This window comes from Rutilus rutilus (assembly GCF_951802725.1).
Source record: "Rutilus rutilus genome assembly, chromosome: 3".
In the NCBI taxonomy this organism is placed as follows: Eukaryota; Metazoa; Chordata; class Actinopteri; order Cypriniformes; family Leuciscidae; genus Rutilus; species Rutilus rutilus.
The window spans coordinates 52780199-52802633 of NC_140211.1; the positions used below are offsets into that span (position 1 = coordinate 52780199).

The following is a 22435-nucleotide window of genomic DNA, read 5'->3' on the forward strand; positions in this document are numbered from 1 at the left end:
AGTTCTGTCATGTGCATACACTAGTATGCAAAATTACTTCAGACTAGTGTTGTCACGGTATCAAAATTTCAGTAGTTGGTACCAATACCAGTCAAATTTCATGATCTTCGTACCAATTTCTGTACCAATCCAAAAACTGTTGAATTAAGTACTTCTCATCCTCATTTTGTCCTGTCAATTGTTAAAGGTAGGATAGGCAATTTCAGAGAGGCTAGCAATAGCAAGCTAGCTTTGATTGCATGAGATCCCACCCTCCCTTCAGAGCGTCTCCAAAGCCACGCCTCCTTTAAAACACATGAACGGCAGAGTCTTCAAAGCGTTCCGAGACGAGAGATGTAATTAAAGTACCTCATGTCTCAAAGCACATAACATTACAATAATAATAAATGTAAACAACTTACAGTGCTCTTACTTGTACCACCTGACTGCTGCAGATTCATTTTGGCATTGATAGTGTTGACATAGAAATGCATAAATCCGAGTCTGAGGACGTGAACGTCATGCTGAGAACGTAGAACGTTGCCATTGCTTAATTACTGTTACGACATGACGTGAACGCAGCATAAGATCGTTGTTTTGGTTCAGGAGGAACTGTAAAAGGCGGCTGCTGTTTGTTGTTGGCGCTCGGTGACTGTCTGTCTAACTCTGCATAGCCTTACAGAACGCGCTGATGACGTGTGATGTCTGCGCGAGCAGGTGCGTGGAGGTATGGAAATACAAATGTTGACAGGCAGATAGGACATTGTATAATTTCATTCTAACCTTTTTCGTCCTGAGACTTCTACATGAGATATACTGTATGTACATGTTTTAATATGTAGACCACTTCAATTATTGATTGCTATCAGTATGTGAATAAAGTTTCAACCCTACCTTTAAGTGGGGTTTTCAGCCCCAGTTTTAAGTGGATTCTGACTAACTTACTGACTAACACCTCTGATGGGTAATTGCATTCATGCGCTCAACAGATATGATTGTGATTGGCTGCCATTCACAACGCTTGTAAAACACGCCGTACATAGAAACCTTTGAGGCTCAGAGAGCGCTCAAACAAACATCACATCATTGACCCAAAACACAAATCAACCCAGCAAACGCACAGAAAGAATCATGCTTGACAACCACACAGATCACCTTTGCATTGTGACATCGACTTCTGCATGGTAAAAAATATACCCGTTTAGTTTGAGAAGTGCAATCTGTACTGTGAGTGGCAGTGGGTTGATTGCTGTGCGTCTGTGTGTGTGTCCGTACAGAGAAACCGGTGAACGCAGACCAGCAGGAGCGGACTCTTCTGAAGGGCGTGTTCAGCGTCAGGAAGGGGAAGACACAGCTCCATAAATGGGCCGAGCGGCAGGTCATCCTCTGCGGGACCTGTCTTATCGTGGCCTCTGTCAAGGACAGCCTGACTGGCAAGATGCACATCCTACCCCTGGTCGGGGGAAAGGTAGGGTTCACAGACACCCACACACACACATCAGGATCCGAGAACAGATAACAGAGAGCAGATGCATCAACACAGCTGTGAATGAATGAGGATGAGGAGGGAAGGGAGAGAGAAGGACAAATGCCAATCAGATTTTAGTTAAAGTCAGCGCGAAACAGAAGTTGCAATAGTCTTTTCTTCCCTATTGTGATGTATATCTAGGGTTGGGAAACGAAAATCAATTCCAATTCTGGAAGAATGGTTGGATGGTTCTGGTTTGCTATTGGTGGATCTCATGTGAGTGACAGGTTGTCCCGCCCTCACACCAGTAAACGCATCATCAGAGAAGAGATGTCGCTGCAGGTTATTTTGATTAAAGATTATGAGGGCACATGGATTTAAAAAATAACGATATGCACGGGTCAATCATTTATAATAAACACTGCAATATTCCATAAAAACAAGAATTCTCAATTTTGATTTCATGGTGACTTTAAAGGAATATTCCGGGTTTTCGGCTTCATGTAAATGGACAGTACAGTATGTGTGTCATGCTGTTGATTACCACAGGCAATACTTTCAGCTCGCAGTCATTTCAGTTTCAATTTACAGTAATACACTTCAATATGATGTCTAGTATTCAAGCAGCCCAGAGGGTTTAAAAGCGGAAATGTGTTTTTGTTAAAGCACTTACATGAGTTCTTCTGTCAAAATTAATGTTTGTTTCTGGAGTTGTGAATTTCAAAATCATCTTTTGGAAGCAGAACTGGTGGAGAAACTTCTAGTTATGTGTTACTCTTGTGGAAGAGAAGTGTGCTAATTGTATTGAGTATGCACTGATAGTGTACTTCAAATCTTAAATTAATATTTACAAAAAACTTGATAATAATGATACAAAAGTGCACTTAAAGGGTTAGTTCACCCAAAAATGAAAATTCTGTCAGTAATTACTCACCCTCATGTTGTTCCATCCCCGTAAAACTTTCATTCGTCTTCGGAAAACACAAATTAATATATTTTTCATGAAATCTGAGAGCTGTCTCACTCCTTCAACGTCCTCTTGGCAATTTCATTCTGCCGATCCAGAAAAGTTAGTAAAAACATTGTTAAAATAGTCCAAGTGACTACAGTGGCTCAACCTTTAGTTTATCAAGCGCCGAGAATACTTTTTGTGCGCAAAAACAAACAAAAATAACGACTTTATTCCACTATTCATTTTCTTGTGTGTGGGCCTCTGACGTGAGTTCGCGAGAGCGCCACGACGCGTGCGTGAGAACTGAGAGGATGAACTCACGGGTTCTCATCTGGTCAAAATTCCATCATATGTAGGCATTTAACCCAGAACACAGCATTGTTTTGGACATTTGGTAAGTTCCATTGCAAAATGTGTGTAATAAAAGCCGGCCAATCAGGTTGTGAACATATCCCTATGCCTTTAGGTCGGGGTTAAAATGCTAACGCGAGCGCTAAGCGGACCAGGACTAAAAGTTTTGTTTTGTTTTTGGTTCGGACCAAACGAACCAAGTGAACCGAACTACAAATGTACACCCTAAATGTACTAAATTGCAACTTCATAATTACTTACGTATTCAAATATGTGACCTAGGACGACAAGTTTCAATAAAAATTACATTAAAGTATATTTTAGTTTGCCATAAACGCTTGTCAATACATTCGGCAGTACACTTTAACCATATTTAAAAGACAATAGAAGTAATTACGAAATTAAATAAAGATGTGCTTAAGTCCTACTTAAGTGGTCACAAAACGTTCAGCTAACTGCATTTAATATAAATTTAAACTATAATACATTTGAAACATTGAGTTTGCACTTAAAAGGAGAGTTCACCCAAAAATGAAAATTCTGTCATCATTTACTCTCCCTCATGTTGTTCCAAACCTGTATGAGTTTCTTTCTTCTGCTGAACACAAAAGAAGATAGTTTGAAGAATGTTGGTAACCAGACAGTTGACAGCACCCATTGACTTCCATAGTAGGGGAATAAAAATCAATGGGTGCCGTCAACTGTCTGGTTACCAATATTATTTAAAATATCTTCTTTTGTGTTCAACAGAAGAAAGAAACTCATACAGGTTTGGAACAAAATGAAGGGTAAGTAAATGATGACAACTTTCATTTTTGGGTGAACTATCCCTTTAAGTGTATTATTTCTGTAATATCAGAGACAATACATATTTAGGTTGATAGAGTGAGTGCTGGATTTACTGATAGGTTAACCTTTTTCTAAGATTCATAAGTGTTTTTTTCAAAGCACATAGTGTCTTCATTACCCACAGAGTTGACATGCTCGTTTCTTGGCTCAGGTGGAAGAGGTGAAGAGGAGACAGCACTGTCTGATGTTCAGCTCCGCCGGCCCGCAGGCCCAGACCTACTACGTTAACTTCGACACGCTGGCCGACTACCAGCGCTGGCATCGGCAGGCCTCTAAAGTGAGTGATGTGCTTTATCTAATCTAGACATGCATTAAGATTTCATTAGGAAACCCACAGTGATTCAACAGCGGATCAGAGTTTTCTCTTCTATCGCTTTTCCAATAAATCCCCCTCACAGATTGTACGTGTTTGTATTTTGGGTACGGAGGGACACACCGTACCGACCGCCTGCAGTGAACAGCTGAAACAGCTGTCTTGTGTTTTAAACACACACGTTTATTGTCCCGAACTTGTTTGTTTTCTTTGTGTTTCTTTTTTGTTCGGCTTCCCTGTGTTCTGTTAGTCCTCGTTTGTCTTAATCACCAATTAATTGGCATTCCAAACTCTGGCTGCGTGTCTGGAGTCTAATGAGGTCTGACCATCTCTGGAGATCACAGCTAACTCCCCTACACCAGAAACTTCCTGAATTATGCAAAACGCGCTCTGAACGATTGTGTGTGAGGGTGATCCTGAGGTAACAGGCTGTTCGAGGTGGCATGATAGATGAGAAACAGAGCGTTTGTGTGTTTTGTGTGTGTGTGTGGGTGGTGTGTTATTGTGTGTGCTTGTGTGTGTGCTTAATGTGCATCACTACAGCCGCTGTGCTGTGAGGTCTGACTGGCTCAGTAATAAAAGAGCCTTTCAATCCAGTCCAGATCATTGTTGACTAAAGCTACATTTTCCAACAAACGTTTTCATGAACTGAAATAAAGCTGAAATAAAATACTAGTATTAGATGGAAAATATTGCCTTGGCAATTAACTGAAATAAAGTTGAAGTTTAAGCTTAAGTTTTCTTTTAACAATTATTAAATTGTAAAAAAAAAAAAAAAAAAAAAAAAAAAAAAAGCTAAATAGAATAATATAATATAAATATATATATAATAATAATTATTATTTTATATATATATATATATATATATATATATATATACTGTGTATATATATAAAGCTAATTCATAAATATTACTTAAATAGCACCAGACATCTAGGGGTCAGTGGCAATAAAAAATAATATTTAAAAATAATTTGCAAATGTGCAATAACTTTGAAAATGTCAAGTGGTGTGACTATTAAGTAAAACAGCAATAACATATTTTCCTTACACCTTGAATACATTTCTGAAAGTAATTTTTTTATTTTCTTCAAATATCATTATTAATTTTTAGAGTTTGTTTTTTGGTAATATTAGTTATATTTTGAAGCAAAAAGGCTTTGAAGAGTCATAATATATGCAAAAAATCATTTACCAGATTTATTTGTGGTAACATTAGTAATATTTTAAACCATAAATGCTTTACTACTTTGAATATTTCTTCTTTTTTTTTTATAATAATAATAATAATAATAAAGATTTCGCCAAACTATATCTGTTTCACATGCTACTGTCTTTTCCAGCTTCTTATTGACTCCTTTTTCTTCTTCTTTTGACTAAATGACTAAATGCCTGGCAACTAATTTTAGTTTAGAAATTGAAAACATGTTCATCATAAGACCTGTATTCTGGTAAATGAATGAATGAATGAATGAATGAAATGTAAATGAATCTGGTAAATGTCTGTATGAATTGCATTTTATTAATATGTTTTTAAAATGAATTAATAGACGTAGACACACAAATCTGAGCATGACGTCATTGACCCTTCACATTAGTCCGTCCCACGGTGAATGAACCAGCACGCTCAGATTCTGTTCCAGTGACGTAATGACAGTGTGCTTCATTTCACTGATGTGAGTTTGGCTCATGCGCCAGTGCCTGAATGATGTCACCACTGAGCTCTTCAGCCGTTCTCAAGCAGTGTTTTTGCACTTTTAAAGTTGAATAAGCCATGTTTTAACATAAATGATAAAACAAGTTATAAAGTAATTGCTGTATAGATTGGCGACTGTAAACAGCCTACATTTACGCTACAAAAATGATTGTAATTCTTATTATTAACCCTGTAAAGTCTGACATATAAAATAAAAGTCAAATATATATATATATATATACACACACACACACAAGATTTTTCGGGCATATTATATATATAATATCGAGTTCTCACTATAACATCTCAGCTTATTTATAACATATTTATTATGTTTATTAAATAGTTATTTTTTTAATTTACTGGTTATATTAATTTCTATTAATATATTTGTATTCATATTTTATGTATATCATTAACTATTTTGTTGCGTAACATTGGTTGTCTTTTGTCATTGTTCCACCATTTTATTCAAGCAATGAACCATTCTAGCCAAACGCCTTGCAAATACATTGATTTTCCAAAGGTTTTATGTCACGCCTAACCTTATTTTGATATTACCATTATGAGATCGTTGGATGTGTATAGGCTGCAGCAGAATGCTGATCATGTTGATGAGGCGTGTATTTCCACACTGTCATGTAGGTGGTGTCTCAGACTATAAGTCTGGTGGATTTATCCTGCTACAGTCTGGAGGAAGTGCCCGAGTATCTCTTCTACTGCCAGGACGTCACACACCTCAACCTACGGCACAACTTCGTGAGGCTGGACGGCCCTGGAGGACTCATCAACTTCAACAGGTGAATTTACAGCATTCAGCTTTAGATGGTTTGGCTGCTGTATGTAGATTGTGGACAGAAAAGAAGCTCTAGGATTTAGGACAGAGCTATCGTTTCTGTTTTCCTGCCAGATGTACTTACGAAAAATACCTTTCTTCAATGCTATTTACATAATTACAAATTTGTGCATAAATTTAGGCTGTTGTTTCCGTTGGGAAGCGGTCTCGTGTTGCGCTGCCATGCACACGGAGAAGAGCTATTTATTCTGTACATGCACTTATGTCGATGACAGCCGCTTCTGTGCAAATACAAGCAATAAGAGCATCACGAAATGGGAACTTACAGAGGGGATGATGCTATCTCATGTTAATCAGTAACTATGATTAGTGGTGTTTAAATCGGTACGGTTATCATTAGATGGGCCATTGGACACAGCAGTAAATGGGCCATGTGTATTTCTTCATGCAAAATACTCTGTTCATGGTCATATTTCACCCCAAAATCAAGAGAAAAATCATTTTAAGGATATTTTTGTGAATATTTTTTATAGTTTATTAAACCCATAATTTAAAAAATGTGCATATGTGTAGCTCAAGATTATTCAGATACCCAAACTTGACAAAAATATGCAATTTGGTGCTATATATATATATATATATATATATATATATATATATATATATATATATATATTGGCCACAAAATAAGATGAAAATTTGTTATAAAGCTTTACAAATATCAGTTGTCACTTTATATCTGTCTTAAGATAATATTTTATGCTTATAGTTACTGATCAAGGCTCTGTAGTTTTTATTGTCGGAAGCAAACCATATAATGCAGTGCAATACAAGAGGTGAACAAATAAACGTTGATGTATCATATTTGATACTCACATTTTAACATGATCTTTCAAAAAAATGCTGTATAATCAAGTTTTTTAAAGTTTTTTCAGTCCATTAAGTGTTTATCTTGAAATATTACGGTAAAACTTTACAATAAGGTTTCATGAGTTAACATTAGTTAACTCTTAAAGTCCCCCTGTGGTGAAAATCAAGCTTTTAATGTTTTTTAAGGTTGACATGAAATAAGAATGAATACTTCTATCCAATTCTCACTTCAACATTTGCTATTACATTATTAAAATCAAAATGTGTTTGTTAACATTAGTTAATGCACTGTGAATGAACATGAACAAACAATATAAAAACAGAATTATTTTTAGACTAACATTTTTAGAATTATACTAAAGGGCTTTAACTTGCTAAAAAAGTATAAACTACCGATCAGACAACAGAAGGCATGTAGCAGATTGTGTACAACAGGTTTTGATCATGTTGATAATTTAGAGGCCTTAGAAATTTGTGTATTAAATATGATACAGTAGGCTTTATAAGGTTAAGCTTCTTATTTCTTGTTGATTTTGGAGGGAAGTATATATATATATATATATATATACTTCCCTCCAAAATAGGGAAGCTTCCCTGCCATGTTACTACTTTCACAGAGAGCTTTCACACATGCTTGCTCCATTATGTCTCTCCTTTCTGGGCTTTTCTCTCTCTCTCTCTCTCTCTCTCTCTCTCTCTCTCTCTCTCTCTCTCTCTCTCTCTCTCTCTCTCTCTCTCTCTCTCTCTCTCTCTCTCTCTCTCTCTCTCTCTCGCTCTCGCTCTCGCTCTCGCTCTCGCTCTCTCGCTCTCGCTCTCTCTCGCTCTCTCTGCTCATCTCAGCTGTGACATATATTTAGTAACTGTGTGTGGTGGGTGGTGCAGGATGCGTAGGATGATGGTGGTGGTGGGGTGATGTGTGTGTGTGTATGTGTGAGGCGAGAGCTCAGCGTATGTTCTGATTCAGGCTGCCACCTTCACGGCTGTGTCATTGCTTTACCTCCCAACCACAACAGGCATTGACTGGCTCATTCTTAACATGCACATCGGACCACATATAGCCACAGCCTCTGATATTTAGGTTTCGTGCTATAGACATTTTTGTGTCGCTGCAAGATGCCTCGCTCAGGGGTGTTTTGTCGTGCCAGGCGGTTGCTCTGGGCTGGATGAGCGCTCTTTGGCAGTCATTCGTCCATGAAGAGCCCCGTCTGACAGCGTCATTTGCCTGTGGTAACAAGGATACAAAAGCCATTGAGCCAGTTAAAGGAAACAGGAGTGTGGGAAATTGGGCAGGAGAGACCAGGAAGAGCATGCAATGATGTCATTTAGTTTGAAACGATTTGATACAATACGATACAGTATGATATCATACTACTTTATTAATCCTCAAAGGGAAATTAAACTGTAATAGCAGCAAAAACGCACACACACACACACACACACACACACACACACACACACACACACACACACACACACACACACACGTACGGCAATAAAATAATGTTGGAAAGATACTTTGGGAGTAAAAGTCATTTATACAGCGAGTGGTTATTTTATTATTTTGTACCTTTTTTTTTTTTTTTTAAGAGAGAAATTAATACTTTTATTCAGCAAGGACACAATGAATTGATCAAGAGTGACAGTAAAGACATTTATATTGTGACAAAAAGATACATTTTTCAAATAAATGCTGTTCTTTTCAACTTTCTATTCATCAGAGAATCCTGTAAAATGTATCATGTGTTCCACAAAAATATTAAGCAGCACAACTGTTTTCAACATTGATAATAAAAAAGAAATGGGAAGTTTGTAAGATTTTATGGTTTTGAAAGCAGTCTCTTATGCTCACCAAGGCTCCATTTATTTGATCAAAAATAGAAACGACATAAAAACAGCAATATTGTGAAATATTATAACAATTTAAAATAACTCTTTCCTATTTTAATAAATATTAAAATGTCATTTATTCTTATGACGCAAAGCTGAATTTTCAGCATCATTACTCCAGTCTTCAGTGTCACATGATCCTTCAGAAATCATTGTAATATATTGATGCTCAAATTATAATTATTATATAAATTATTATAATGCTGCCTAATATTTTTGTGGAAATTGTGATGTACTTTTTCTTTAGGATTCTTTAATAAACTTTATTTAATTTATTTGAAATAAAAATATTTTGTAACATTGTGAATTTAAAGTGTCCTTGCTGAATAAAAGTATTAATTTCTGATTTTTCTGACATCTAACTTACATTTTTATGATTTTATGACTTGAACATGTAATAATGAAGAGATTAATTTTATATGGCAGATTACTTATTTTGATTTTGAATATTTATAGAAGGTGTTTGATGTTTGATGATTTTTCTTGTCCTTTTGTCATGCCCGCAAAATTCACTGAAAGTCTCCCCATGGGATAATAAAGATGACTACTAAATTGGTCTTCCAGAACACATATTGTCTACATTTGGATCAAAACTGTCGGACATCTCCATTGCACATGTCTCTTTACTTAATTTGTCTCCAGGGAGCTCCTTTATAGAAATTTACCATGGGAACCATAGTTTCTGCTCAAATACCACATTTGAGGATTCACTGATTGACATCTCGTATGGTGATGTGTTGGCTGTACGGTTACAAAGGTGATTTTTAACAGTTTCTGGCCTTATATACAGTATCTCACACACCCCTCACATTTCAGCAAACATTTTAGTATATCTTGTCAAGGGACAATACTATAGAAATGAAACTTGGATAAATTTTAGAGTGGTCAATGTGCTGCTTGTATAGCAGTGTCTATTTACTGTCCTCTGAAAATAACTCCACATACAGCCATTATTGTCAAAATAGCTGGCAACAAAAGTGAGTACACCCTAAGTGAACATCTCAAAACTGTGTCAAAACAAAGTGTCAATATTTTGTGTGAGCACCATTGTTATCTAAGCACTGTTTTAATCCTCCTGGCCATGGAGTTCACCAGAGCTGCACAGGCTGTTGCTGGGATCCTGTTCCACTCCTCCATAATGACATCACCGAGCTGCTGGACGCTTGAGGACGCCCCACAGGTGCTCAATAGGGTTCAGGTCTGGAGACATACTTGGCTACTCCATCACCTTCACCTTCAGCTTCCTCAGCAAGACAGTTGTCATCTTGGTCGTGTGTTTGGGGGTCGTTATCAAGCCGTTCGGCCCAGTTTCTGAAGGGAGGGCATGATGTTCTGCTTCAGAATGTCACAGTACATGTTGGAATCCATGTTTCCCTCAATGAAACTCAGCTCCCCAGTACCAGCAGCACTCATGCAGCCCCAGACCATGATGCTACCACCACTATGATCGACTGTAGGCAAGACACAATTTTCTTGGTACTCCTTACCAGGGCGTCGCCACACAAGTTTATATTGGTCTCATCAGGCCACAGGACATGGTTCCAGTAATTCATGCTCTTGGACAGGTTGCTTTTAGCAAACTGTTTTTGGGCTTTCTTGTGAGCCAGCTTCAGAAGAGGCTTCCTTCTGGGACGACAGCCATGCACACTGTTGCAGTGTGTGGTGTATGGTCTGAGCACTGACAAGCTGACCTTCCGCTTCTGCAACCTCTAAAGCAATGCTCGCAGCACTTATGCGTCTGTTTTTTGAAGCCAGCTTTTGCACCTGACCCACAACACGAGGACTCAACTTCTTTGATTGACCCTCGCGAGGCCTGTTCCAAGTGGAAACCCATCTTGGAAAACCTCTGTATGACCCTGGCCTGTACTGTAACTCAGTTTCAGGGTTTTACCAATCTTCTTATAGCCTAAGGCCATCTTTGTGGAGAGCAACAATTCTAATTCTCAAATCCTTAGAGAGCTCTTTGCCATGAGGTGCCATGTTGAACATCCAGTGGTCAGTATGAGAGAACTGTACTCAAAGCACAAATTTGAACTGCTTATACAAGATACACAAATTTGTATGGTCCTGTCAAGCAGACAAAAACATGAAATGCTAATTAGGACATGTGGCTTTGCATGGTTAAACAACATCCAGCTATTATCACTTAGGGTGTACTCACTTTTGTTGCCAGCTATTTTGACAATAATGGCTGTATGTTGAGTTATTTTCAGAGGACAGTAAATAGACACTGCTATACAAGCAGCACATTGACTACTCTAAAATATATCCAAGTTTCATTTCTAAAGTATGTTCCCTTGAGAAGATATACTAAAATGTTTGCTGAAATGTGAGGGGTGTACTCACTTTTGAGAGATACTGTACATTTAGAGAAACAGTTAGGCAGGCTTCTTCTAACGGCTTGCTCTCTAAATGCATTTGTTGTAAGTCCATTATGCATAAGTGTTTCTCATGTCTTATGATAGAGTCTTATCATCAGGAAATAACCTTGTCCATTAAGAGCACTGAATATTTCCGCAGATTTGCCCAGCTGAAGAGCTTGAACCTTTCTCACAATGGCCTGGGCGTATTCCCGGAGTCGGTGTGTGAGATCCTGACACTGACAGAGCTCTATCTGTCCTGCAATGGTCTCAGTGCGATCCCGGCCCACATCGACAACCTCCAGAGGTCAGCGCACATTACACGACTTTACTGTGCACAACACACCATCTGCGGCTGCTCTTTTGGGCAGATTTTAACCTGCAAATAATATACTGTTGTTTGTTTGTTGCTATTTTTGTAGCTGATCTAAAAGAGAAAATATGTGCTTGTTTAGTTACATTTCTGAAGTCACTGATCATTTTTGTTATTGCCAAAATGGCCTCTCTTTTTGTAATCAGCTCAACTTTTGTAAGTGCACAAATGTAGGACCTTGTAGGTCATTTGAAAAACATTGCACAACATAATGAGTGTGATTATGGGTTATAATCTAAATAATCCTTTGATTTGCATGATTGTATTTAAATTATTCAGTGCTTTATAGCACCACTGCTCCTGCAATTACAGTCGGTGTGGTACCAAAGAGCCTGTCAAGCGAAGTTCTTTTTCACCCTCAAAATGAGCCAGTAAAATGCATGAAGTTCAGCCGTGCATATTACGCTACCAGATTAAATCAAGCATAAAAATCAGCCTAGTTTTACTGCTCACTGCTCAGCTTATATGAGGTGCTCTGAGCATGTAGGAAGCCTGCAGTGGAATCTTACTGGATAGTGCTGACCATATCTGTCAATATTAGTGTCCTTAAAATTATCAGCATCAGGCTATATTATATTATATTATCTTTTAATATAACACTTAGGACAACTCAGGAGAATCAGAATACACAGCCACTTGTATAAATGAGAACGGACAAAGGAACAGACAGAAACTCAGGGTATAAATGCATGAGGCAAAAAAGGGAATTAATCAGGACACAGCTGAACAGAATAACTAATCAATCAGTAACTGAGACTAATGAGAACTCAAACACGCAGGCAAACAGGGAAATAACCAACAGAAACTGAACGTGAATGTGACACGTCACTCCCCCCTATGGAGAGGCGTGTCCTCGCGGCGTAGGGTCCAACTGAGGAGGGAGGGCGGGAGCTCTGGAGGAGGATAAGGAGCAGGTGAAGGGCTGGCCTATGAAGCAGATACAGGCAGAAAAAGCCACAGGCGGTGGGAGGAGCAAAGGAGGAACCAGGATCAGACACAGGCTAACGTGAGCCCAGAGCTCAGCCTGGAGGAGTCGAAGGAGGGAGGAGCCATGACCCCATACGGACGATGGATGATGACGGAGCCAATGGTGGAGGAGCCCAACATGCAGACGAAGAGCAGATGGTCCAGAGAAAGATCGCAGGCTTCAGAGGCCGCGATGGAGCAGCAGCAATGACCCCCTGAGGGGGAGCCAGGGTACCAGAGGACTGAGGCGGAGACGGGGCGACTGAGGGCCGATGCGGAACCAGCGGTAGGGTGTAGCCAGACGGAGCCATAGGGGTGGAGAGACGGAGCATAGCGGATGACTCGTAAGTCCTTGGCGTTGTAGCGGCGACATCCGACCAAGGTGGAGCCAGAGGATCGAGGGAACCCGGTGGAGCCAAAAGGTCGATAGTCCCTGGTGGAGCTGAGGAAGGGAGGAGCAGAGGGGCCTGGACGACAGGACGAGGTAGAGCGGCAGGAACAACGGCTGTAGGCAGAGCCAGGGGATCCATACATTCAGGCGGCACTGGTAAACGGCTGTCCTGACTTGGATCCACACCACAGAGAGGAGGTAGTGGAGAGGCAGAGGGGCTGACGGGGGACATCGGAAACTGATCAGAGGGACAGGCTGAGGTCTGAAGAGGAGGCGGGAGAGGAAGGCTGGGAGGGCATACTGGAAGCACAGGAGAATTATAGAGGACGGGCGACGTTGCCGGCACTCGCATCTGGTCAGACGCGTTTTGAGGCTCAGGAGCGATGGCTCTTGGATCGCGGCAGGGTGATTGCTGGTTGGGCTCTGGGTCGCGGGCTGTAAGGGGAAGTGCTTCGTGCTGGAGTATCCAGCCCAAATACTCCATCAAATTCCTCGTTTCGGGGAGGTGGAGGAGGTTCACCACTGGTAAGTCCATTTTGATTAAATCAATAAGTCAATATCAGGGTCCGTCCTTCTGTAACGGGTAGCTGTGGCCACTTGAATAAACGAGAACGGACAAAGGAACATGAGGCAAACAAAGGGAAGTAATCAGGACAGCAATAACAGAATAACTAATCAATCAGTAACTTAGGAGACTAATGAAAACTCAAACATGCAGGCGAATGGGGAAATAACTAACGGCTGTGATTGTACTGAAGTGCATAACGCAGGAATTCAGGAACAAAAATCATCTTTATTAAATCTGAACTGGGAATACACAGGAGATTGTAGGAGAAATAAATTGACACAACCACGTTAAACTGGCGAAACAATGAACAGACAGAACTCAGGGTTTAAGTACACAGAGAACATAAATAGAAACAGAACAGGTGTGTGGAAATTAGGGACTAAGGAAACAAATAAAAAAATGGGGAAGCTAACTAGGAACTCAGAAAAACAGGAACAGAGTGAAGAAAAAAAACAGAACATATACGTTACAGTTACATTACATTATATTACATCATATTATATTATATTATCATTCATATATGTTCATTTATTAAAGCAACATTATACGAGAGGCCATGAATTCTTATATATAAATATAATGCATTCTGGTAATTTTACCACAGTTAAGGGGGAGATGTTTTTAGGCATAGAAATATGAACAAAAAAGACACCAGTGTTCAATAAACAATTACATTTATTAATAATAGCATATATGCACATAAGAAATATGATTCGCATAAGAAATATAGTTATAATATTGCATAACTGTAAGTGGTATTGTAGTCCACTATTGTGGACAAAAGGTTGGGATCTGGGGCAAGGATAAAGCATTTAAAAAGATGGTAAAGCCAAGAAAGTTTTCCATTTATGTAATAAAAATTAGTTTTTGACTTTATTTGGCTTTATTTACTAATAGGCTATTTACTATTAAACCCCCACAGCTATAAATATTAACAAATAAACAGTATTGACAAACCAGCATTTTTAATAGTCCCCACATCCCATATCGTTTCCCATATCTTAAAAGCGAGTCTGTTTGGCTGTGATTTCATAGACCATTTTCTCTTCAGCTTACAGACACTGTGTTTGGATGGGAATCGCTTGGATTCTCTTCCAGAGGAGCTGGGCAGCCTCGTGCAGCTCTGCAGCTTGGGACTTTCCTTCAACGGTTTTCCTCACATCCCGGTCGTGGTGGAGCGGCTCTGTGCCCTGGACAAGCTGGCGATGGCTGGGAACAGGGTGGAGACTCTGAATCTGTGCAGTCTGCTACGAATGAGTCACATTAAGAGTATTGATTTACGGTGAGCTATTAGAAACATCTTCCTCTTTCTCTCTCTCCATCTATCTATCTTTGTGCGTCATACTGTCGGGCTCCTTCTGTTCCTCCGTTCTCTCTCTCTTCTGTCTGTCACCTGTCAGTGTGTTATTACTCTCAGCTCAGACTTTATGCATAATGTAGGATCAATATACAATAGTAATGTAATAAGATCACCTATCAGTAAATCACAGAGTTGACAGCAGCACAGCTCTATTTGTTCTCACAGGTGGCCCTGTCGCTAGTCTCACGCAGCCAGACTTCAGCATTCAAATCTGGGCCTCTTTGTAGATTATTCTGGCAAAAAAAAAAAGAAGCCCATTTTGAAAATGCCCATCTGTCTGACACATAAAGCATCCAGCCACGGTTTGCTGTTTTTGTATCACACCACAAAATAGATAATAGGTGCTAAAAAAAAGAATGACCTGGCATTCTCCACTGATAACGAAATGTGGAAATTAGAGTTAAGGCCCTTGCAGACTGAGTCCGAAATTTTCGTATGTGTTTTTTCGTATTTGTGATTCGGTGGCTCTGAACTGTCAAAACACCATTCAAAATGCTTGCTACGGATGCGAAAAACGCAGAAAATCGAACCTGATCCGAATTTTTTTATGACGGACGAAAGTTTCGGAGGCAGTGTGCAAGCGTGATTGACATAACGTGAGGTCGTATTTAATTTTTAACGTGCGAAAATTTCGGATGCGAATTTCGGACTCTGTGTGCAAGGGCCTTTAGAGTTTACCTGCTTCTACACTACAGTTCAAAAGTTTGGGGTCAGGAAGGTTTTTTTCATTAAATTAAAGCTACACTGTGTGATATTTTCCCTCATCTAGCGGTGAAATTGTATATGACTACCCAGTGAATATTAGTTCCGAGAGGGTTTTAACTCCTACGGTGGCCGTATTATTCCAAGATTAACATTGCTTCCAGTTCGACTTCGCAAAAATTGCGCCTTTTAAAACTATTCATCACCTGTGATCCGTCGCAGCACAGATTTATGTTACAAGGTAAACAATACTTTTTCACCATTGACGCGAGGAAAAGTAACATTATACTAGAGGTCGTTCTGGCGTTATGCACAACCATGCTATGGTTAGACAAGCAACTATAAAACTTCGAATTTACACAAATAGGCTGAATTACCTGTCGAGAAGAAAGCAGGCAACTTCGGTGTCCGTTTTAAAATCTTTGCTCCTCATGAGCTCTTTCCATCTGGGAAAAGTTACTCCAATATTGACTTTGGTCTTGCTGATTTGCCTGTCGCGTTGACGTTTTAATTCTCTCTTTCGCTTCCTTGACGACTCTGCTACATGTCCTCGAAAATAGGCGGGATCCTCCATCTTAAGCAATCTTTCAAATCTGCCGGCAGTCGTGAGTAATCTCCCCCTCGCATTCGACACGGTGTCACTGAGTGTCACTGAGCGAAAGGCAAAGCTTAAATTTCCAGGTATGTCCCTCTTTGGCGAATGTATTTTCAAGATGGAGGCGCAACATGGCTGCCGCCATTCGAGCGACTCGCTCGTGTGTATTATAAATGGCAGATTTTATGCTTACGAGAATACTTTATTAGTTGGTGGAAGTAATTACACATTAATGAGCACATATACTTTTGATAGAACAAAGTGTTTTTTGCTAAAACAAGTTAAAAAAGTTACACAGTGTAGCTTTAAGTTTATTAAAGGTGAACTAAGTAACTTTTTTACCTTAACTGAACAGCTCCGGAGTCATTGGAATGGTTATATTACTTATTTCGGGTTGAATGGTGGTCGTTTCGCACCCCCCTGGTGCCCGTGAGCGGAAAATTCGCACTTGCAACTTTGAGACGCCGGGCCGCCGGCCGCCGCGGCAGGAAGTATCGCGTGATATCAGGTCTCGCGATGTAAACAATTGCTTTACGGCCAAAAGAAATCTGCTCAAATACTGTCATTATTGCGCTCCCTCACGCTGTCCGAACCCGAAGGAAGAAGACGTTTTAAAGAATATCCCATCTGCTTTGATGTCGTTGATCTACTAGCCTCTGGTGTCTGAGAATCGCCAATGAGTTTTTACAACAGTGTTTTCAAATATCTTTTCCGAAGCTGTGGGGGGAGCTCTAGAGAGAAACCTGCGAGCAAAAAGCGAGAATACAGCGAAGAAATCCCGAAGCTACTGAGTGCTGCTTTAAACAAGGATGCAATCAAAAGTGACAGTAAAGACATTTATAATTTGATTTTAAAAAATCTATTTCAAATAAACGCTATTCTTTTGAACGTTCTTTCAAAATAAAGTATTAAGAATATTAAATATTAAGTAGCACAACTGTGTTCAACATTTATAACAATATGAAATGTTCCTTGAGCAGCAAATCAGCATATTAAAATGATTTCTGAAGGATCATGTGACACTGAAGACTGGAGTAATGATGCTGACATTTTTAAAATATGTATGAATACAATTATTTTAAACTGCATAATATTTCACATTAATATTACTTTTTATTGTATTTGTGATCAAATAAATGCCTTGATGAGCATAAGAGACTTATGAATAGAGAAAAATCTAATCAACCCCAAACTTTTGCACAGTAGTGCAAGGTCTTCCAACAACAAATATTTGATGTCACTAATCTGGAAAACTGACAAATCTAGTGATTTATTTCATCTTATTTTATCTTCAAAGGCGTTATTGTATCAACCCTTGTTAACATAACTTATCATAACATAAATCATAATCTGTGTGCCCTTGCTTTCAATTTCATAAAAGGTTGGAAATGTTGATTTTGGTCTGCGTTTGCTATTTTTGAGTGCAAAATGCATCAGACGGTTAGTAAACGGACTGTGGGCGGTCTGTGGACCGGTCGTCTGAGGTTTAGACTGCCCTGTCGCTAACAAAGTCACATTTGCTCTTCTCATAAAGTCATTTTTAAACAGCCTGTGGTTTTGATCACAGCTCACAGTCTGTGACTCACCTGAGTGAAACAGACTGAGGTTTGTGGATTTTCTGGGTCCTGACTGCACCTGCTGTGGATTAGAAATCCAGCCAGAGCTGAGCTGTGGTGGGAACTCACGCGCGGTCTGAAACGGGAAAGAGGGAGGCGTCTGTCACCTGAACAAGCTCAGAGTTTTTCTGATGGATTATCCCACTGCACTTGACACGAGTCGCCACACAGATTCCTCACATACACCGATCTCACGGGCAGAAAGTGTGCAAACAGCAGATGTGAGTGGGAATTTGAGTTCATGGGGGGCTGCGAGAAACAGAAAGGTTTAACGCCCTTATCATTTGGATGTGATAGTCATTAGCGAACTGTGTGGCGTCTCTCGTAATGGGTAACCGGGCTTTTAGTATGAATATGTTAGCCTTACTGTTATCTATACTGAACAAAATTATAAACGCAACACTTTTGTTTTTTGCCCCAATTTTTCATGAGCTGAACTCAAAGATCTAACACTTTTTTTCTATGTACACAAAAGGCCTATTTCTCTCAAATATTGTTTACAAATCAAACAAGTGGCCTTTTATTGTGGCCAGCCTAAGACACACCTGTGCAATAATCATTCTGTCTAATCAGCATCTTGATATGCCACACCTGTGAGGTGGATGGATTATCTTGGCAAAGGAGAAGTGCTCACTAACACAGATTTAGACAGATTTGTGAACATTATTTGAGAGAAATAGGCCTTTTGTGTACATAGAAAAAGTCTTAGATCTTTGAGTTCAGCTCATGAAAAATGGGGGCAAAAACAAAAGTGTTGCGTTTATAATTTTGTTCAGTGTATAAGCTAGTGTGCTCCAAAACAATGACAAAATTCACATTTAGAAGATAGAAGCATTCAAAACTTACATTCTCACGCTTAAATTATTTTGATGACATCACTCTGCACTTTAGCTTCTCATCAGATTTTCAATCCAATCAAATGCTCTCTAGAATCTAAAGCGTTCTCATTTGACCTTCATGACTCAAATTAATTAGTAAATGTTTGTTTTTTTAACTAGTTAATTTGTACGCATCATTCGAACGATTTTTATTATAATAATATTAAATAATATTGAATTATTTGCATTATTGCATAAGCAATGTCACTTTTTTGTTTGCACAAGCAAAATATACTGTACAGTACAAACATTTTTACTGACCTTAAAATGTAACTGTGTTTACGTATTCTCAGTGTTCAGTGTCAAACACAGTGTCTCAATGTTATTATGTTTATTTCTTTGTCCACCAACATACAGCATTTTTGCTGTTTAAATTCTTCACTTCTTTTTGCTGTTTGGATTCTTTGCAGCTGACTGTCTTTTTGTTTGTAGGTTAAATGGCCTCCGCTGTGTTAAAAGTGAAACTCTGGAGCCTGTAAAACATCTCACCCAGCTCGACCTGAGAGACAACCAGTTGACCTCTCTAGACCTGAGCGCGTTTTGCAGTCTGGAGACTCTGCAGTGTCAGCGAAACCAGCTGGGATCCCTGACGCTCAGCGGCTTCACTCTGCGCACACTCCACGCCAATAACAACCGTGAGTGCAAATAGAAATGTTCGACGCCAAAAGATTTACAGACATTTTCATTATATTATTATCATAATCACTGTGTTATTTTTCCTAGGTCTGACCACGGTGAACATCTACCCTGTTCCCAACCAACTAACACATATGGACCTATCAAGGTAAGCATATAATGAACTGACATATTAACTCTGTAATCTGTGCATACCGTATCCTAATCAGTTGCGACAATTTTCAGCGCCAAGTCATTTTTTCTGCCCAGACTAAATCGAAAAATGCCGCACAAACTAAACAGCAGCATTTTGGACCATTGGTCCAGAAGTGCATAACACAATTACTAAAACATAACTTAAATTTTTTTAATAAAAGCTAATTCAAATAATATGAAATACTATAATGAGATAAATAATACTAAAATAACGCTGCTCTGTACTTATTAGTGTACTTGCACTACAACATTGTAATGCAAATGGTACCAAATGTTCATCAGCTCATTTACAAGAGGCTCAATGCGCAGCAGTCACGTCCTTTACCTCGCACATTCTTGTACAATGCTAATGCTCTCATGTAATTAGCCTAGAGTTAATTCACTTCCCTCCTGCAGGAATCTCCTGGAATACCTGCCAGACTGGGTGTGTGACAGCCGGAAGATTGAGGTGCTGGACGTCTCCCATAATCTGCTGTCTGAGCTCCCAGCCAGGTGCGCGCATTTGTGTGTATGTGTGTGTGTGTGTGTGTGTGTGTGTGTAGACCCTCATAAAACTGCATTTGCATTTTCCCTCTAAAAAGAAAATGTCCTACTGCTCCCCCATCTCAGAATCTTAATGTCAGCATTTTGTACTTATTTATTCAACAAAAATTGCCCGTTTGATTTGAATGATGTCGGTTAAGCGACTCTCTGGCCAGACGGTGGATCTGAATAGAAATGGGACAGCGTTCATCAGCAGACGCTTGATGTGGCCACTCTGCTGTCTCAAAGCAGAGTGATGTAAACGCCAAGCAGATGAAAGCACCATTTCACAGCTAATTCCACATTAACATTCCGGCATTTGCATCTGAAAGAGCTAAAAGCCGTGCACAAATGAGATAATATGCGGCTTGAAGTTTGTGTCCCATTTGAGACTGTGAGTGTTGCACTCTTTGCCTCGCATGAAAATGCTGTGTTGGGGTTTTAAAGAAATAGTTCATCTTAAAGGAGAATTCGGTCGTTATGTACTCAGCCTCGTGTCATTGCAAATTCGTGCTGTGGTTCTATGTTCCTTATATCGTGAGTAAACAAAAACATGTTTACTGAAAATCTTTAGTTACAGCTGTCAAATATCTAGCTTGCCAGTTTTGGTTACATCAAATACAAGAACCTAATGTCAAACCTGGTCAAATTATAGGTTATTTTTAATATATTTAAATGCATAATTTCTTAATGTTGTGTCTGTTGCTCACACAATACTATTGTTTGGCTTCAGAAGAATTTTAGTTGTACATGTATATTAGGACTGCATGATCAATCGAAATGAAACCGAAATTGTGATATGGCTTGGTGCAACTCTCAAATGCAGCGAGGCATTGTGTTCTTTTTAAATGTGAGTCGAACATTTGTTGTCGAACAAAAGAGAAGATTGAAGAGCTTCGTGTGGTCTTTTGCTGAAATAAAAGATTTTATTTAAAAAAAATATATATATATCGTTTGAAAATGAAGAAATGAAGATTATTGTTGTAAAATAAATTTTTTTTTTTTTTTACTTTTTTATTTCACACTGAATTATTACAATAGAAATATTTCTTTATTTTGTTTAATATTTTATTCACAAAAGTTTTGGACAAATTCTACAGCCCTGCAAACAAGCGCAGCAAACCTCCAGTAACATTTTATTTATTTATAAAAATTGCATATTACATCTCAATCACAATTTATATCAGAAAAAAATTGTTTTGATCCAACCCCCCACCGTTTTTTTCTTGCATATTTAAAAAAACCTCTCCTTTTTTATTCCGCAGAAACAAAATACAGCAAAAAGAGTTTGGAATTAAATGATGATGAATAAATAGTTAGAATTCTAATTATTGGACAAACAAATATTCCTTTGAAGGTGTTTAGGCATTGATGCTTTTTTCTACCCTCATTTAAGACTGAATATGTTAACAGTGTCACAGTGTTTTTTTTTCTCTCATCTCGTTTTTTTCTCTATCCCTCCTTGCTTTCAGACTTCTTAGCAGTCTGAGTCTGCGTAAACTGCTGGCTGGAAACAATAGGTTGGAGAGACTGGCTGACCTGCTTGACCACATCCCACTGGAAACGCTCGACCTGCAGCACAACAAGCTGCGAGAACTGCCAGAGAGCTTCTTCTACAAGGCCTTAAAGTAGGTCACTCCCTCCTTCTGTCCTCTCTCTGTTCCTCTTACTCTCTGGGCTGTGCTTTCTTTCTTTCTTTCTTTCTCTCTCTCTCTCTCTCTCTCTCTCTCTCTCTCTCTCTCTCTCTCTCTCTCTCTCTCTCTCCGTTTTCCTAATGTTTTTCCTCTTTTTCTTGCAATTTCTTCATGTGACAGGTGCAGTGCTAGCTGCAGCTGTGTCTCTCTCTGCTCTGTGGACCTTTAGCCCTGCTGCTTGAGCTCTTCATTAGACCTCCTAGCCTTTTACTGGAACTTATCAAACCAGGGAATTCTCTGGAAACTTCTATATCGCTATATATATTATCTGCGGAAGATATTACAGATATATACTCAAGAGTTGCAGAAGCTACCTTGTAGCTACAGTTTCAAAGTAGTGAAACTAGAGTCAAGCTACTAACAAAAAGTTAATCCAAATATATTTGAAGTTATTCAATTGGGTAAAATATTTTTAATT

General features: G+C 39.0%; 2 protein-coding genes across 3 annotated transcripts in view; one reads left to right on the forward strand and one right to left on the reverse strand.

Annotated features, from left to right (window-relative positions):
- Positions 1–22435, reverse strand: part of hnf4b (hepatic nuclear factor 4, beta) — a 457854-nt gene that overhangs the window by 290397 nt on the left and 145022 nt on the right. The window lies entirely within an intron of this gene.
- Positions 1–22435, forward strand: part of phlpp2 (PH domain and leucine rich repeat protein phosphatase 2) — a gene marked incomplete at its 3' end in the record, with an annotated part of 60026 nt that overhangs the window by 28552 nt on the left and 9039 nt on the right. For both annotated transcript variants that reach the window (XM_084404515.1, XM_084404516.1), the window contains 9 exons: positions 1257–1447; positions 3751–3876; positions 6254–6408; positions 11682–11828; positions 14871–15101; positions 19403–19605; positions 19694–19754; positions 20198–20293; positions 21796–21951. In XM_084404515.1, coding sequence (XP_084260641.1) covers positions 1257–1447; positions 3751–3876; positions 6254–6408; positions 11682–11828; positions 14871–15101; positions 19403–19605; positions 19694–19754; positions 20198–20293; positions 21796–21951 — 1366 coding nt within the window. The remainder of the gene's footprint in view (positions 1–1256; positions 1448–3750; positions 3877–6253; positions 6409–11681; positions 11829–14870; positions 15102–19402; positions 19606–19693; positions 19755–20197; positions 20294–21795; positions 21952–22435) is intronic.